The sequence below is a fragment of the Oculina patagonica genome, chromosome 1 (assembly GCF_052425735.1).
Source record: "Oculina patagonica isolate OP01 chromosome 1, crgOcupat, whole genome shotgun sequence".
Lineage (NCBI taxonomy): Eukaryota > Metazoa > Cnidaria > Anthozoa > Scleractinia > Oculinidae > Oculina > Oculina patagonica.
The window spans coordinates 45295756-45313437 of NC_135758.1; the positions used below are offsets into that span (position 1 = coordinate 45295756).

The window sequence follows — 17682 nt, forward strand, 5'->3', positions numbered from 1 at the left end:
ACGTTAAACTGTTTTATTATATAAACTGCAGTGGTTTAGCGAGTGGTAGCAAATCGAGAAAAATGGTCACACGTGTGGATAAAAATTATATCCACACGTGTGTTTTTTTTTTTTACCAATCCCCTCCCTGTTTTTTCCTTTTTTTTTTTTTTTTTATGCCTAAATATATTTTTTTTATTTTTAAAATTTTTTTTTTTTTTTCTTCTTTTTTTTTTTTTTTAAAATTTTTTGAAAAATTTTTAAAATTTTTTAAAAAAAAAAAAAATTAAAAAAAAAAAATATTTTATTTATTTATTTAATAAAAAAAATATTTTATTTTTTTTTAAATTTTTTTTTTTCTCCCACCAACCATTTTTTTTTTTTATAACGCTGCATACCTTGGTCAACAACTGACCAATCTGCATCAGAGCTCCTTGGAGTGCCAGGTAGAATTTCCAGTAAGTAGGTTGAGTCAGGCGCTGGTACAACTGGAAGAACTCAGCTGCATTCTCCCCTGCAGTACGGACTTCCTCTAGGTAACTGTATAAGTAAAACAAATATCAAGTCAGGGCACGATCACTTCCGTTCAACAAGTTACTGATTTTACACGTATCATCATTCTACTCATAGTAAACTCATTTCGATAACAGAACTGTTTTACTGCTACTAGCAACTTTCCTTTTGCATGGGTCCATATATTTGTGTATTCACAAATAGGTATTGATAAGTTTAGTAAGGATTTGCAACCTATCCTTACATCACAGCTACTTGCTTAGAATCAGAAAACACACACACCTTGTGAGCAAGTCCAACATGTGTTGCTGTCGGCTGGGCATCTAAATATGACAAATTAACAATCCGAACTTAGCAGTGACTGGGCAGTATGTTTTCTGAATGTGAAAGTAATCATACAGTTCTCGAGAAAGAAGCAGGCAAAGCCCAGGCCGGACAAGAAAACAATGGAAAAAGAGGCGCAATTTCCATAGTTCAGTGTTGAATCCTTTCTTGTTAGGACAGTTAACAACCTTAGTTAGGGCTGATTTTTAAAAACTGAAACGTATGATTACAGGATAAAATGTACACTCGAGAACTTTTACCATCATGCCCCATCATGCTTTGTCAAACAGTGAAGACAAATCTCAACAGCTATATTTAAACATGACCAAGGATACGATAGCCTGTCAATACACCCCACTTCATTGCTTAGCGTGCATCTTGAACAAAGCAATGCAAAGAAGCTGTTTTTATATGCACAAGACATGAACCACCCATCTATACCTGGCATAAGGACTCTATCATAGTACAAGCCATCTCACGAGCTGCTCTGTTAGATGGAGTGAATAAGACCTTTCTAAGCCACTCCTCCTCACGGAACTCCCGCTCTTCAGGCGACTCCTTCCTCTTGGTCCTCTCACGCCACTTCCGGCCATACTTCTCCATCAAGTGCCGTTTCCGTGCCTCGCTGCGGCTCTCCCCAGTCCCTGCCTTGGATGCAGCAGATTTTGTTGGAGCCAATGCTTTCCACTGAGAGTACGTGTGGTTAGCATCATCATCCATCCACTGCTTGGCTTTAATGCGTACATCACTGTAGCCTTGAACAGTCCCCAACGACTTGCAGTCTTTGTCCTTTGAAGAAAACATGTGTAAAAAAAGCCGTGCAAGTTCTTAATAAAACAAGATCCAAAACGTCTAATGATGAAGGATCTGCTGCATCTGGTCAGGTAAACAGAGGAAAATACTTGTATTACGGTGGAACGTGTTAAAGGAATGCGAAAAGTGCTTACCACAGAAGTTTATTATTTTTGATCGAAATGAGACAAAACGGAAAAAGCTCTAAGGTCAACATTGAGCAAAATTCCTAAATTGCAATTTCCAAAACATCGAAAAAAGAGTAAAATGTCAGGAACAAAACGTGTTCAGTAGCTTCTACTTGAATCGTCAAACTCTTCACAGAACTGTTGAAATTCAGGTTTAACTCTGGAGGTAAAGAGGCTCAGCTTGGTTGCTTTGTCTGAGGCAGCCGGGGGAGTCGAGCCATGGACGGCCACCAGAGACAACAACGAAAACTGAACAGAGGAGCGGAAATCAGAACCCACTCAAAAGCAGGAAAACCGCATGCCCTCAAGCTCTCATGGGAACAAAGCCAGTCCTAAAAAGACTCCCATTAAATCCTGGCTAAAAGCCTGCTTTGTCTGAGAATAGAATGTAGCACTTGATCATCGTACTGTAGGGTATAAAACAGGGTCTATACCAGTGTTGTAACAATCATACAAACCTTGTTTGTTTTACTGCTGGGTGGAGCCGGTTTAACCAGTTTAAGCAGGATCTTCAGACAGGGTAAAGTGATACTTTCCATGATAAGTGGGCTCCGCACCTCAACAGACATCATAAACAGTGTCATCACTATAAAAAGAAGAAGCATTGAAGAAGAAGAAGATGAAGAAGAGTTTTTAGAAGATTTAGTAGTCGAGTTGGAAGGTGGGGTTCCCATGCACTCATATGATGTATTTTTCTAACGGGTTACTTTTTTATAATTCTAAGATGTCTAGTAAAGAATTTTATGTTCCCATCTCAAATATTGTCCCAAGGCCGGCGGCTGGGCCACGGCACCACGGACGGAATGTTATAATCGCAATCACTTTTGAATGGACATTTAACAGTGCATTGATTTCTAAGAGTAATCAATTAAGAGTGTTATTTTAATAGTTTTACCTTTCTTGTTAAATTAAAATAAGAAAAGCATTAACAAATCCTGAAATCTTTGGTCGCCAACTACCTCTTGAAAAGAGTCACGGCATTGGTTCTTAAAACAATAGATGAGAGGTGACAGTAATACCCAAGCCCTAGAAAGTAGTCTTGGTAGTGTTTATAACGGATGAACGAAAAGAGAGGTCCCAGAAAGGTAGCGTCTTACTGGAAATCTTGGGTGTTGGTACCTCAAAGTTGGATAATGAATATAAGATTTTACTTTCCCGAAGTCTTACAGAGACACTTGCAGAACAGGAGGGAGGGAAAACAGAGGGAGCCAGTTGCTTACAAACAAGACAAATCTTCAAAGTATTTGTTTCTAACCCAACAAAAGACGCAACATCATTCTGACACACGCGTTAATAATGTGCGAGTGGGTAATGTGTTCAAAAGACAATCTGATTATTTTATCAATAAAAACTATCTCAACCGTGATTAATTATTGTGGAGACACATACCGCATCTCAATCGCATCTCCCAACAGGAGTCTTCCATCTCAACTGCATTACTCAAAAGTAACATTTCTCGACTGATACCCGAGACCTAGAAGAGAATGGAAAGGTAAGAAAAGCAGTTTTAGTTGGTGTGGTTGAAGCGTCTATAAAGTGTACGTACAGTCAGTTTTGAAGTCCAACCACGTAATGTGAAAGCGGATTTTCCTACCAAAGCAACAACAAAGAAACAGAAACTAGCAAACCAGCATTGATGAATAAATTCAATAGAGCAGTCACAGGAAAATGTTTGCACGCAGTGTGGTTACTGCAGAACAGGATTTTTTTTATAGATTTTTAAATATCACACAAGCATACTAACCACTGCTGGGTTGGACTTGTGGCTGTTAACAGCCTCACCCACTGCCCCGATCAGGATTTCATTGAGTTGTTTTGTAGCTTGTTCATTGTCCTTGGTCAACAAACACAACAGATGTCTCACGTCACTTCTCATCTGCGGAGTACCTTCATGCAAGTTAAACTCCACTAACTCTTGTATCAGACCCTGAAGGAACAACGAGGGAAGGTCAGAGTTTAAATGCTTTGAAATATGTTGTTTTGACGGAATTTTTAATAAAAAGGTGGTAGGAAAACACATCCAGAGTCTCTCATCTGAGAAAAATCGGATAAATGCTTTGTCTTTCTGGGTTACTTGTATGGCAATGTTTAGGAAAATAGTCTTCAGAGTTTTTATCACTTTAACTAAAATATCTAACAATACTTTGACTGAAAAATTACCAGATGCTGCGTAAAAACTTCGTAACATGTGCAGTTGCAGCGTAAAATGTTGCGGGAACTTATCAAGCAGGTGACAGCATCAGTGATACTACTTTGATGACCATTCTAAGTTGACCAAATATTGGCATTGCCGAAGGCCACCGCGAGGTTTTGTAGTAGCCATTTTGGATGTTTTGCTTCACTCGTTTTGGATCTTTTTATTTCTGTTCTGTGGAAGCTATTTTGACTTTGTCTTCGGACAATGACTTCTGTAGACAGTTTGGTTTGAAAGTGGAGGCTGTACCAGCAGATAAGCTTTGAACTTTACCCAGAGTTGTGTTTACTGATAGCTTAATTCTGTATTGTTTACATTCGTTTGTAATAAATTGAGTGTTGTTATTGAAATATCGCTGGTCTTGTTACACGACCGAAACAAATCTTAACAGTGATACCAAGCCTCACCTCTTCCACCAGTTGCTTGCGAGTCCCTGGTACCATGGCTAAAGCTCTCAGCAGTGTCACACAATGCTCTATGGCGGCAGACGCACAGCCATAGCATTCCCCAGGTAAACCCTTTGCACCAGATGTTAGCAGCAAGGATCCAGCGCTGGGGCTTTCTGATGGACCTTTACATTCACGGCAATCGTACTCTAGCAGCTCCTTCCTGGACGCCAGGACTTTCTAAAGGGCAAAGAGGTAAGTGGTAAACAGAGTTTGCACTCTTTTGAGCTTTTGAAATTCCACGACTTTCAATGACCTTTTCCATGACTTTTCAAAGTTTTCTATGACCTAAATTTGACCATTTTTCTTGGAAGTTTTCAAAAATTATCTTTGACTTCGGGTACGTTTTTACGTTTACCCTTTTCTTCAGAATAACCTGCCTAACTTATTTTGTACGATCAATACCAGTTTCCATGACTTTCCATGACCCACACTTAAATTCCATGACTTTCCAGTCCTGGAAAAATTCTTTTAAAAGAATTTCCATGACCCGTACGAACCCTGAGTAAAGTAGTAGAAGTAAAAAGTGTAGATCATCTAGTGTGACGATCCACTAAAGAGTAAGAGACTGTTGTCGGTGACTGCAGTCAAGTTAAAACTCAACCCAATACAAAAGCTTAGAGTGTTCATGATGCCAGTACCATATTCACTTTCAAGTTTTTTTTAACGAGTTTATTATATGTGGATTGCCATTACAAAACAATGTAGCAGAGAAAAAGCAAAATATGACTTGCTTGGAAACAAAAGCAGTTTGTTTTGCTGTAATAAATAGTATATCGCAACGCAGTACCAGGTTAGAATTTAAAAAAAAAGATATCAAATTGTTCCACACCTGAGTAATCTTGCTGAGCTCATCAAATGTTCCCTTGCACTCAACACAGTATCGATGAGCCAAAGCCTGGATGGCCTTGTTGACTCCAGTGTTTGCAGAAGAACTGCTTGATGATGACGACCCAGCAACTACTGAAGCCATTGTCTGTGTTACACCAGATGTCCCCTCCTGTCACACAAGGAAAACGTGTTGTAACTACAGGGATGATTGTGATAAACATTCATATGGCAGAAACTCCAAATCTACATATGCCCATAAAAAAGTCAATTCAGTGAGCCCAGTTTTGAATGTGCATTTAGTGGCTGCTGTCATCTCTTTGACCTCATTTTTTTCCACCCAACCGATACAGAATGTGAAACGAATGGGTCACTAAGGATTATCGCTAATATCAGTCCTTTGTGGTCCTTTTATGTCAGTTAATTTGAGACAGGAACATCATGTCTACTTGACCATCCGAGTAATACGCAGATCTAGCTATTTGCAGAAGGCAAACGAAGGCAGCAGAACAAGCCGGACAAATAAAAGATACTAATGAAACCCAAATCGTAGGCTGCAGAAAGCTTTTGCCCTATTAGTTAGAGTCCCAATCCCTGTTCTCAGCTTCCCTAGTCAAGCAAACATTTTTTTGTCAGTGGCTCTTGTGTTATAATTACGGACCTTTATGTTGCAACTCTTCTCACATCACACTGAACAGGCTTCAGTTGGTAGCAAGATATGCTACACTGACTGAGCTTACCAGCCAACAGACACAAATTATGCACTAGCAATGGCATGTAATAAATAAATTATTGACCTGCAGTGGCTCTTGCTGTCCATGTTCCAGCAGCCGGTTAAGCAGCAGGTCCAAGGGCTGCCTGTGAGACACTAGCTGTCGATACACTCTGTCTGCTCGCTCCAACAGAGAATTGATGTTGGCAACCGCCTGTGAAATAAATTATTACACAAACATCAACTAAGAAAACAGAGTAAAGTACACGGGTGTTACTCCGGCCCTCTTGGCAAATAACTGTCACTTCGTTTTTAAATATATATTTTTTTAACTAAATATAGTACCTTCTTTCGATCTTCTTCATTCTCGATTGGGTCAACAGCACAGCAAGGTCTAGCTGTCAGAGTGTAGTCAAACTTGGCATATTTGCAGAAACCACAAGCATTACATAGGAATGGATCTCTTTCATCATAATTTATAGACCTGAAAACCAACAATAGAAGTGTGCTTAGTGGAGCAGAAAAAAAAACAGAACGTATGCATTGACTGTCACCAGAAGTTAACGTATAATAAAAAAAAATCAAACAAAAAAATCAAAAAGAGCGAAACATGGTATTGTACCATTTTTATGGATAAGTAGAACCATCTTAAAACGTAGCTGGAAAATAAACTTAGCCAAATTGATACCCTGAAAGAATCAATCTGAGAAACAAATAAATGAACAAACAAAACAAGAAGGGCGAATACATGGTATTGTACCAGTACTATGGATAAGTAGAACCATCTTAAAGCGTAGCTAGAAAAATAAACTAGCCAAATTGATACCCCCAAAAAATCAATCTGAGAAATAAACAAATGAAAAAACAAAACCAAAGAATCGACAAACAAACCTGCACTTGTGACACTGGTAGACATTTTCTCCACAGTTGCTGCAAACTCCAGGGTTAGCATTGACAGACGCACTACAACGAGGACACTGCAGAGTTTCAGATGACGCCTACAAGACAGACAAACAAAATTAAGGAAATAAAAATTGTAATTACTTAATTTCTATTCCTTTTGTTACATTAAATGAGGCCTAATGCGTCCCGTGACGCAGGTAGTCTAAGCTAAGCAAGGGCAGATCATGATAAAGGTGATGATGACGATTATACATCCGATTCTGAAAACAAATGTTGCGCACAAAATCCGTGAAAACACACTTACTACAAAAACGTTCACACATGACTATTTCATGCAACTTTGTGTTAAAGTAGGATATTTCATGACAGGTTTCCTCTATTAAATATATTAAAGTTGCAAACCACTGTCACAAAAAAGGACAATAGTTTGGTTGGGGACAGTATATTACAGAAAAATTAAAGATGTACCTGGAAGTTCTCATAGAAGTCAGCATATTCGATCATCAAGTTACAGGCAACTATAGGCAGTGGAAAATCAACCTGAAAATAGAAGAACAAGCTATGAAAACTCCAAAGCAAAAAGGTAATGCTGGAAATAGCCTGCACTTAAAAACTTAGAATGAAGATTTGAATGATCCAAACCTTAAGTTCTGTTTGGCCAGGAGTGAGGTGACATTTCTTTGCTTTGTGCCACAAGGATCTCCTGCGAAATAAAATTTTACCAACGATACTCTTAACATTGAACAAAAATATTACAGCAGAAGCAAACATAAACTGTTTTTATTTTCGCAGCTTTTTATAGGCTTCCCAATATCAACAGATGTACAGAATTTTCTAAACTCAACGAAAAAAAGTAACAACTAACTTGTTTTTCAGCTCCACAACCGCTTGCACGGTGCGATTGTTGTAGTACAAATTAATGGTTCGGACCTGGAAAACACCAAAGGTACAGGTGTCATTAGTGTTTGCAATGCATACGATACGATACGACACGATACCATTCGTACGTACGATACCATTCGTACTACTAATGCAATGCAATGCAATGCAATGCAATACAGTACATGCAATACAATACAATGTTTAATGTGGTTATTACACTTAGCTATGGTTTCGATGCGTCCCGCAGATATGACTAGCAAAATCTGCTTGAACGCACCAGCTAGTTTACAGGTAAGCCACAATGAAAAAAAGCAAGAAATAAAATAAAATGAAATATATGCCACGCATGAATAAGGAAACGTAAGTATATAAATAACTATGAGTGGGGTTTATTAATGTTAAGATGTCTTGATTAAAATTTGTTTAAAAAATGAGCACTCTTTATCTGCATTGGTACTAAAAATACATGTTCCTTTATTCATGTGTCCCGTACATGTAAGTGTAGAAAAGATGTTGATTATTCAAGTTGAGAATTACCATTTTCTGCCTTTTTAGATCTGCAATCCTCAGAGTAACTCTTGAGATTGTGTGACTCCCAATCAGCTTCACAAGTTGGCATGTTGTAGTGAAGCGCGAGTCTCCTTTGACTGCAGACAGCTTTAGGCTCTGCAAAATACAAGTTGTTTGAATCATTTTCATGGTTGCCACAGACATCTTTTTTCAAAATTCCCTGACTTTTCCCTGATAAACATAAAATTTCCCTGACCAAATATACGTAAAAAAGTCAGATATAGTTGCGACCTCCAGCCTCCACTTCCAAGTAAAAAAAACATCGCTGAGATCACAATGACCTGAAATGTTTCTTTGAGCTATCAATTGTATGACATCAGCAGTGTTATACTCCAATTTTCCCTGACTTTTCTTCAGCATGTAAATTTTCGCTGACCCAAAATAAAATTCCCTGACTTTTCCCTGACCATTTCCTGACCTGTGGAACCCTGACTTTAGATGACTTTCTAGTTGCATAGTGTGAGTGTCATTACAAAAAAGAATTACTTTAAAATAAAAGATAAGTTTAATGATAACAGAGGAAAACAACCTGACACTGTTGTGCCATTCTAAGGAACGCTAAATAACTGACATAAACAAGGATTTCCGACAACTCTCTCACTCACCTGGAATGGAACTTCTGGATTGTTACAAACAAGGCAGGGGTCACTCTCCAAGTAATATCCATCAAACTCAACAAACCCTGACAGCATCCTAAACCAAGAGAAATAGATCTTTAGGTATATCTTGGTATTGTGAAAACTACTGCTGATTTGCTATTTAGCTGTAGTTTATTGTCTTTTTAATCCTCTGTTTTACGCCATTTTGTGATAGCGCTTTTGGAAACACCAGATCCTTGTTTTGTTTTGTTGTTTGTCTGTAGTCTGAGTGCATTATGCTTTAGTTCTAAATTGATGGAAAAAAATTTGGCCGTGCCTTACATCACAACATGACTAAGACGGCCTGGGAGGGCTGAAAACTACAACTAGTAAATCACAATGCTTTATTATACATGAGTCACGAACTTGATTATTAAGTTGCAAATAAAATAAGAGTGTCCATCAATGCACTATACCAAACATTTCCTGACCTGTAAACGTTGGAGTTTGGATGGTTTGACAGAACATTATTCTGTACCATCAGTACTTGGACTGCCTTCACGCAATAATCCTGTAACTGCAAATAAACATAACGGTATTAAAGCCAAATACTATCCATTACTTTGTAAGGTACATGTATGGCCTCTTGAATTTAATAGCATATCTACATACAATGTATGTTAAGTGACAAAGTGAAATTTTCATATACTGGAAAAGCTAACTAACCCTCGCTCAAAAAAGGGGTTAGACAATTTACTATCTTCTTTGAATTTCAACACAGTTATAGTGTGCAACGATAACAATGGCAGTAAGATTGGATTTCCATCATGCTAGGGACTTTTCTTCTAAGGCTGGTTTGTCAGCTTTGCTTTTAATGTTCCTCCTGTAATGTGGCCACTACACCAATTTCATTCACTGGCATCAAATCTCTCCCAGTATAGTGGATACATTTTTAGGAAAATTATGAAAACTAAATTGCTGATCCTAGCAATATGCAGGGTGCCAGTCACAAATCAACCTAGTGGGAGGCCATCGGTTTGATACCCGTCGGGGACTCAGATTTTTTCTTTGTTCCACGCTCCTGACGCAATGAACATTTCATCTTTATCATAAATTATAAAGTTACTAAACAAAATATATTCAAATACCTCTTGAGTGTTTGATTCACACTTGATAGCAAAGTAACCAAGAAGATCAACAAACTGTGCAGCTCGCCGACCATAGTCGGGTAGATACGGCCAAATCTTCCACATCATCCTTGATAGCTTCACTTGCTGGCTGCTGGTTGAGTACCTACAAACACATGCAAAACAGCTTGTTGGGTATGAACCAGTGTTTTCAGTATGAAAAAGGTTGTTGAATACAACCTCGTGCAAACATTAGATGTACAAATTTAATTCGATGTATTATTTTGTTTGACTTGCTTGTCTCCTCGATCAGATTGTCATTTCCCACCATGTATGTAAAAGGGCAGCTTCGTGCCAAGTGGCACATACTGCCGGAGTTTATCCCGGTTTGGATAGCATTAAGCAGCTAGGTATATTTCTACTTCACCTTGGATTGGATGCAAGGCCATCGCACCCCAGCATTATTTTGCCGATACCAATTTTTAAAACCTGAGTGAAGAGAGGCACTATGACAAGAACACAACACAGTGACCCCCAGCAGGGCTCGATACCCGGGAACGTCCGCTCTTTAGGCCGGGGCGCTAACCATTAGGCCACTGCGCCTCCCACTTACATGAATGTAAAACATGATGGAAAAGGTGGCGTACTTTCACTCTTTGAGAACTAACTTAATCGGTTACCCCCAAATAACTACAGACAAGTGAGTTGACATACTTGTGCATGCTGTAAAGCAGCTCATGAGCCTGCCATCTAACAGCAGTTGAATTAGACTCCAACAGGAAAGTCTGCACAAACTGACTCATCACCTCCTCATCAACAGTATCATTCAGCAACTGAACCAGGCTTTGAGCAGCCGCTGTATAACATGTAACAGTAAAGGTAAATTATATTAGTTGAATAGAACAATTCAGCTACATGTTATGTGTAGCTTATCAAGCTAAGAGTAGATCAGAATATCGCTCAAAGTTGCAAATAAGGTATTTTTGGTAGGGCAAGTGTTTTCAATTTCCTAACACCTATCTATTAGTTTGCATCAACAAATTAAACTCACTGAGCCGTTCAGAAGCAAATTTAAGAAAAATGGTGAAGGAAGTATTGACATCATCTGATTTGCAGAGGTAAGGTACAGGTAAAAATGTCTTTTACAAATAAGAATGTTGACTCTACCTTCACTCCTCCCAGCGTCTGCTGAGCCTGCAAAGATAAATCCAATTCAGTACGTATATGGAGTTGTATTAATTAATACATAAACAACGATTACTCTTTTAAATACAAATGTGTTAAGATGAAGCCAATGCACCACGACACACAATACCTTTTTGTAACATCGGTCATTCCAGCATTAAATGTCTGACTTTGTAGAACTGGACAAAATTAATGCCAAAACCCCCTAACTCCCAGACTGAAACCTTGAGTCAATTAATATAGCTAAAACCAAACAAGTGTGCGACCATTCAAATGAAAGCTTATGAGCAGTACTTTTATGTGGTACTTTTTTTTAGGTTGTACAAAGCGAATCTTACTTTTTAGTCTGTGGATGAAACCCTAAAAGCTACTGAGCAGTACTTTCATGTGTAGTTTGAATTATGATGTATAAAATGAATCCAAACTTTTACTCTGTGGACGAAAACCTAGTGTGCGACCATTAAAATGAAAGCTACTGAGCAGTACTTTCATGAAGCGTTGTTTGTTGCTACTTTGAAACTAACCTGAAGTCTTCTCTTTGTGCTTTTCTTTATCTTTATCAGTGTCCTTGTCTTTGCTCTTGGATTTGTCCTTGTCCTTGTCTTTCTTGCTCTTTTGTGGAGAACTTGACGGCTGGGACTTCACTTCACAGATGGCATAACCCAACAACTGTAACATCAAAGGTGTCACACCCTCTTCAAACAAGAAGCTGCTTCTCAAGAGAAATGGGAGCGTGTCTGCAATGCAAAATCATCATTAAACGCAACCAAAGTTAATAAAAGCAGTTCAACTGAGGCTTATAACCTTTACCAGTGACATAAGATGATCACTAAATCAATGACAAAATTGCTTTTAAAAATTACTTATTTCTTCAAGGGACTATGTCACGGACTTAACCAGATTTTTGAATAGCCAAAATTGAGATTTGTGTCGCAGGAAACCTAAGAATAATAGTCCATTTTTATTACAAATTGCTATGTAAGAGCACTGAAACTGTTAACTGTTTGTAGTGTTTGGTGCCCTTAATATCCAAAATGACAACACACAAGGGTTTCTAAAATGACAAGACCCGGCAAATGCCTAATTTCATACATACATCATTGCAAAAAAGGTTGATGAAATGAACCGTTTCACACAACCTACTTGTTGATTGCATTTGTTTCCAAATGCTCTTAGATTGCACTTACACTCAATACATGTAGTTATAGTAGTTACCTGTTTCCTGCAGACAGAATGCCTGCCAGTTGCTGATACGACTTGACGCCACTTCAGAACAAGCTTTAAGATGTTCGATCTGTAAGACAGGAAGATCATTATTCTCCTAAACGGATACATTCACTGAAGTAGGAACTCTTGTTGTTACCCCTACAGGACCCTCTTCTACACAGAAGCGATGTCGGTATCAAAGTATCAAGCCTTTGTTTTTAATTTGATTTTAATTTTCCTTATTTTTTATTTTTGGCTTTAACTAGTAAATGTTTTTGCAAACAAAAAATAATAAAGAAGTTTTTCAAACACAACTGAAAGGTAACACGGAGGGTTAGCTATCATAACAGCAACAATGTATCTCTCAGTCAGCATAGCACGCACATTTAGTATCGTCCTGTACAAATGTTAACTGTTAACAAACCCGTAACTTCAAACCAGTAACTTCTTTCTGCATGTTTGACACTGCTACTGGTGCTGACTTCACTCACTGATTATACCACTGATTGAACCGCCGACCGGTTAGCTCAGTGGTAGAGCGCCGGACTGTCATGTGGGAGGTCTCGGGTTCGACTCCCAGACCGGACCAACACTCAGGGTCTTAAAATAACTGAGGAGAATGTGCTGCCTTTGTAATTACATCTGCAAATGGTTAGACATTATAGTCTTCTCGGATAAGGACGATAAACGAGGCGTAGGCCCCGTCTCCTGCATCTTCAGTGTTATAATCAGCAGGGGACGTTAAAGAACCCACACACTCATCGCAAAGAGTAGGGCATGAAGTTCCCGGTGTTGTGGTCTGTTCTATTCCATGGGTTGGGTGGTGGGGTGAGATCATACACATGGACGGATAGCGGCTGCCATAGGCGCCTTATATGCTGATGTCCGGTCTCATCCCATAGATTCGAATTGTGAAGCGCATTGATCACGAGCTTTGTAAATGCGCTATATAAGCACCCAAATCATCATCATTATTCCCATTGTGCAACTGCCACAGCAAAATTGCAAGGCTGACGTTTTAGCATAAGCCCTTTACTGTCCAGAGCGAAATGGAGGATTGTGGGTCGCACATGTGTTTATTTAGTTAATTAATAGGTTACGTTATTAAAGAGTCGCCAGTGAAAAATTTTAGTCGCTAAGTTAAGCTTACACTTGCAATCCTTCTTCTCGATTTTAGTCGCCAGGCTGGCCTCTTCGGTTCCAATTTAGTTGCAAGCTCCAATATTTTAGTCACCATGGCGACTAAAATGGTCTTAACTTAGAGGGTTGATAACGTACTAATTAAAGTTGGAGACTACTGCCAGTAGTTTATTTTTTTAAAGTTTATCCCTATATGAAATTTACAAAATAGCAACGTCAGGCCTAATAAAAAAAACACCTTCTCTTGCAACGAATTTGTATGCTTAGCTATGGACTACTTTCTTACAGCTTTAATTAGCTGACAACACAGTGATTTCAACCTTGTACAGGAATAATTACCTCTCTGGTGTTCATTCTCTTTCTGACAACAACAGTTAGATAGAAGATGGACACCAAAAGGTCAATTATTATCAATTATATGATTTCCAAGCCACTGAAGTGATGACAGTTTTGAGTGTGTGGATTTTATTTAAGGACTAAAAATGCTTAAAGAGAAATTCAGATAATAAAATTATAACTGGTCAGTGATGTTATCTGCATAACATGATGATGTAGAGAGCACTTACCAGTGTGATGAGGGTGTCATAGGGTAGACTGACTGGTGGATTGGTCACATTCTCATACCTGAAACCACCCTGCTTGCTGAGGTCCCTGTTGAAAACAAAGTCTATAAACAACCAAGTACAACAGCCCAAGATTTGAGCATAACTTTAAACTCCTCAAACATGGACTCCTTCCCTTAAATGCAGAACAAGCCATACTGTGTTCGTTTCAAATGGTTACAAAACAAAATTATGCACAAAACTCGTTTCAGAAAAAGGGCTGTCATCCACCAGCCCTTCAAAGCAACGACGGAAAAGAAAAGCAAAGTTGACAACAGAATTAACAAGGACTAAACAAGGGATATGGTCAGTGATCATGAGTACATTTTATGAGCAAAATTAATAGAAGTGCATTAAGTTTATAACCCTTTCTTTTAAAACTCTATTCTGCCTGTTTAATGAGCAATGTACCTGGTGTATTAATAGTTCTTACTTTCAACTTAGCAACCAAGACAGTAATATCCAGTCTGTACCTGACAGTCTTCATGTGTGATTTTAGAGCATGAAGATCCCTCAGCCTGCGATAGCTTTCCTTTGATCCACAGAGGAACAGCAACAGCTACAAATACAAGTAAAACAAAGGGTATAAGCAATGGAATTTATTAGAGGATAAAAGAACAAAAAAATCAAGGCCAGGGTTTCTACTATGAGTCTCCTAGTGATTGTCACTTGAATGTTCAATGCCCTTAAAGAAATTATATTTCCACAGTCAACTATTAAACAGAATGCTCTTATTATAGAATTCCTCAAGGCAATTTCCAAAAGAAGTAAGCTCCACAGGCCTGAAGTGTTTGTCAAAGCAAACACCATTAGGACAGTTAAAGATTGTCCACAAGTAAAAGCAAAAGGCTAATAATTCTGTGCAAACTAAAATGGAATTAAGCTTGTGTGACGTGACGTGAAGTTGTTGTACAACAAAACGTGTTACACTGAAGAAAAAAAGATTGGTTACCTTCCTCACTTGTCTTCGGACAAATGGAGTTTGTTGGATCAGAAGGTACTGCAACAAACAAAAAATAATCTTACTATCGATCTCTAACTACTATAATATTGTTTGTCAAAATAGTGTTTGAATATACACAAGACAATTCCCCTTATAACCACCAAGAGTTAACTGCTAAATCTAGTCTCTGTGAAACCTGGGACAGGTCAGATTACCCATGCAGTAAACATTTCTCTTTCCTTAAAAGTAAAGGAACCTTTTCTGCATTATAACATTACTTTTACAATTGAAAGCAAAACCTGGCTTTCAAGTTATAGACAATTTGATCATGTCTGATATGCATATATATTTTTTGGACCAAAAACTGTCACCAACTGCGTGTTACATGAATTGAAAACTTTGAAATAACTGCATTACACACCTCACACAAGAATTGATACCACTCTTCACCGAACTGTGGGGAATTGTCAAGATGTAGAGAATCTGCAACCTTCTTCACCTGCAAACAACAGATCATCCACGTTACTACGAAAACTGATAACTGCTAAATCTAAAATTATTGTTTTGTGGTCCATCAGTTTCCAATTGCTCTCATGTACAATTAAATTGTGCACAAAAAGAAACTTTTAAGCAGTCAAGGGGCTAACACTTTTATTGCAGCCTCTTAACATAAAGATAGTTTTTAGTCAAAAGAAGCCCCAATATCACATTCACCTGATATGGAAGCCTCAGAGCCATTTCAGTAAGGAGTTGGGGATAAGCTTCAAAAACATCTCCAGCATGGCCCTGGACGTAGAACAAAATTCAAAGTCAGTTAAGTAAAGAACAGTTACTGGTGAGAGCATGACTGTATCAATGCTGGATATGAAACGAATCATATATGAGAACTGTTGAGAAAAACAATTAAGCCTAATAAAGGTGTAATATATCAAACACAAGAGACAGTGTTTCATCTGGATTTACAAACACCGGGAAGAGAGTTGAAAATATGACGTGCAGCGAAGTATTTTTGACAAAATTCAAGGTGTTTGGATAAATGATAAAACACTGCCTCGAGTGTTTGATATATCTTCTCAATCGAAACAAAAACTACGGACTTAACGGAGAAATAAAATCATAACAAATCTATGCTTATTTAGACCGGGTATCAAAATTTCTTTTAATAGTTAAGATTTTCTTTGTTTTAACTTTGATTTATGAGTTTGAGAAGTTGGAGGTTCAAAACTGTAGTAAAATGGATCTTTTCATAAACCAGACTCCTATATAACACAACACACCTTGACATATTGTTTGAGGAAGAATGGCGACATGTCTGGTGGAGGGCTGGTTGGATGAGGTTTGAGTAATGCTCCACCAAGGCCTGATGGCTCTTCCTGGATAAATACAAAAAATTAGTTAACATTTACATGTATTTAGCCAATAGTTTTCTTACCTGTCAGGAATCTGTTTATTTTGTTGAGACTTAAATACGATGTCAATTCCGATGGTTCTATGGGTGCCTTAATTTTTCAAAGTTATGTATCTCTTGAGCTCTCTCTTAAAACCAAGGGAGAATTATCTCATACATGTACTGATAAATTTTACATTAATTTATTTTTATATTATTTATATACAATATCTACCTTCATGTACTATTGAAAATTTGGAAAACATTTTGAAATCTAAGAATAAGGCCAGTCGTATATTTTTACTGTTCACAACTTTTAGCAAGTAAATATCTACACCAAGGACAATGCTAAAGATAGAAATACTGGAGAGTATAAGAAGCTGGTTCAAATTAAACTTTTGAAACAGCTGAGCCTCAATGGTTGATTGTAATGAGGCACTGAGAAAAAATCAGTAAAATGTACTTGGAATTTTAGTATATCTTGTGGTACATGAATTTACTGCAAGATGAATCATTAGAAGATGAATACATAGCATACTTCTTCATGGCTCGCCACCTCTCTCCAGTGCTCTAACAAGGTCTTGAGAATTTCCAGACAGTTACTTGTGATGCCCACATCACATAATGTGGCTGCTGTCTGCCTGCACACTAGCGAAGATGCCTGGTGGAATAAAAACCAGTAAGATGTCACTACGATATTATCTACAACAGAGTGAAAAACGAATTAAGAACCATTTCATTACAGCAGTTGTAACATTTCTTTATACCTCAGATCCACTTTTAGAATTGGACTTTGTTCTTGACATCAGTACACTCAACAGCCTCATGATGATAAGCCAGACTTCATGTTGTTTAGTGCGAGATGAAATGTGCTTCACATCCTGCTAAAATGCACACATTTCAACGGTCAGATCCACGACAATTCACTTATGCGTTTCATGCATTATCTATATCCTAGAACTATTCTATTATATTCACATAATTTACACTGATTGCATAGTGTAGTCACTGAACAAAATTACCAAGTTAGTGACATTTGCAAAATTTGGCCATTACAATGGCGGATGGCTGAATGTTACACAGGGTCACTCTTTTTGGTCCAAAGATTTATGAATTTAAAGAATGTAAAGTCAATTTTTGTAAGGACACATTACCAAACATCTGTGCTGTTGTGCATTATATA

General features: G+C 38.0%; 1 protein-coding gene across 3 annotated transcripts in view; it reads right to left on the reverse strand.

Annotated features, from left to right (window-relative positions):
• The window catches only part of LOC144633606 (E3 ubiquitin-protein ligase UBR4-like), an 83873-nt gene that overhangs the window by 14519 nt on the left and 51672 nt on the right, over positions 1 to 17682 (reverse strand). Inside the window, exons 47-76 of one of the 3 annotated variants that reach the window (XM_078492463.1) lie at positions 17267 to 17380; positions 17038 to 17160; positions 16390 to 16485; positions 15827 to 15898; positions 15534 to 15611; positions 15122 to 15169; positions 14643 to 14728; positions 14134 to 14218; positions 12437 to 12515; positions 11746 to 11958; positions 11204 to 11230; positions 10751 to 10892; positions 10058 to 10202; positions 9401 to 9486; positions 8937 to 9024; positions 8299 to 8427; positions 7745 to 7809; positions 7522 to 7582; positions 7348 to 7419; positions 6868 to 6974; positions 6322 to 6460; positions 6062 to 6190; positions 5269 to 5436; positions 4398 to 4616; positions 3541 to 3723; positions 3186 to 3270; positions 2255 to 2382; positions 1258 to 1605; positions 775 to 815; positions 378 to 519 (exon numbers count right to left, since the gene is read on the reverse strand). In XM_078492463.1, coding sequence (XP_078348589.1) covers positions 378 to 519; positions 775 to 815; positions 1258 to 1605; positions 2255 to 2382; positions 3186 to 3270; positions 3541 to 3723; positions 4398 to 4616; positions 5269 to 5436; positions 6062 to 6190; positions 6322 to 6460; positions 6868 to 6974; positions 7348 to 7419; positions 7522 to 7582; positions 7745 to 7809; positions 8299 to 8427; positions 8937 to 9024; positions 9401 to 9486; positions 10058 to 10202; positions 10751 to 10892; positions 11204 to 11230; positions 11746 to 11958; positions 12437 to 12515; positions 14134 to 14218; positions 14643 to 14728; positions 15122 to 15169; positions 15534 to 15611; positions 15827 to 15898; positions 16390 to 16485; positions 17038 to 17160; positions 17267 to 17380 — 3498 coding nt within the window. Of the gene's footprint in view, positions 1 to 377; positions 520 to 774; positions 816 to 1257; positions 1606 to 2254; positions 2383 to 3185; positions 3271 to 3540; positions 3724 to 4397; positions 4617 to 5268; positions 5437 to 6061; positions 6191 to 6321; positions 6461 to 6867; positions 6975 to 7347; positions 7420 to 7521; positions 7583 to 7744; positions 7810 to 8298; positions 8428 to 8936; positions 9025 to 9400; positions 9487 to 10057; positions 10203 to 10750; positions 10893 to 11203; positions 11231 to 11745; positions 11959 to 12436; positions 12516 to 14133; positions 14219 to 14642; positions 14729 to 15121; positions 15170 to 15533; positions 15612 to 15820; positions 15899 to 16389; positions 16486 to 17037; positions 17161 to 17266; positions 17384 to 17682 lie in introns of all 3 variants that reach the window. The other 2 variants (XM_078492452.1, XM_078492458.1) reach the window with 2 other exon arrangements.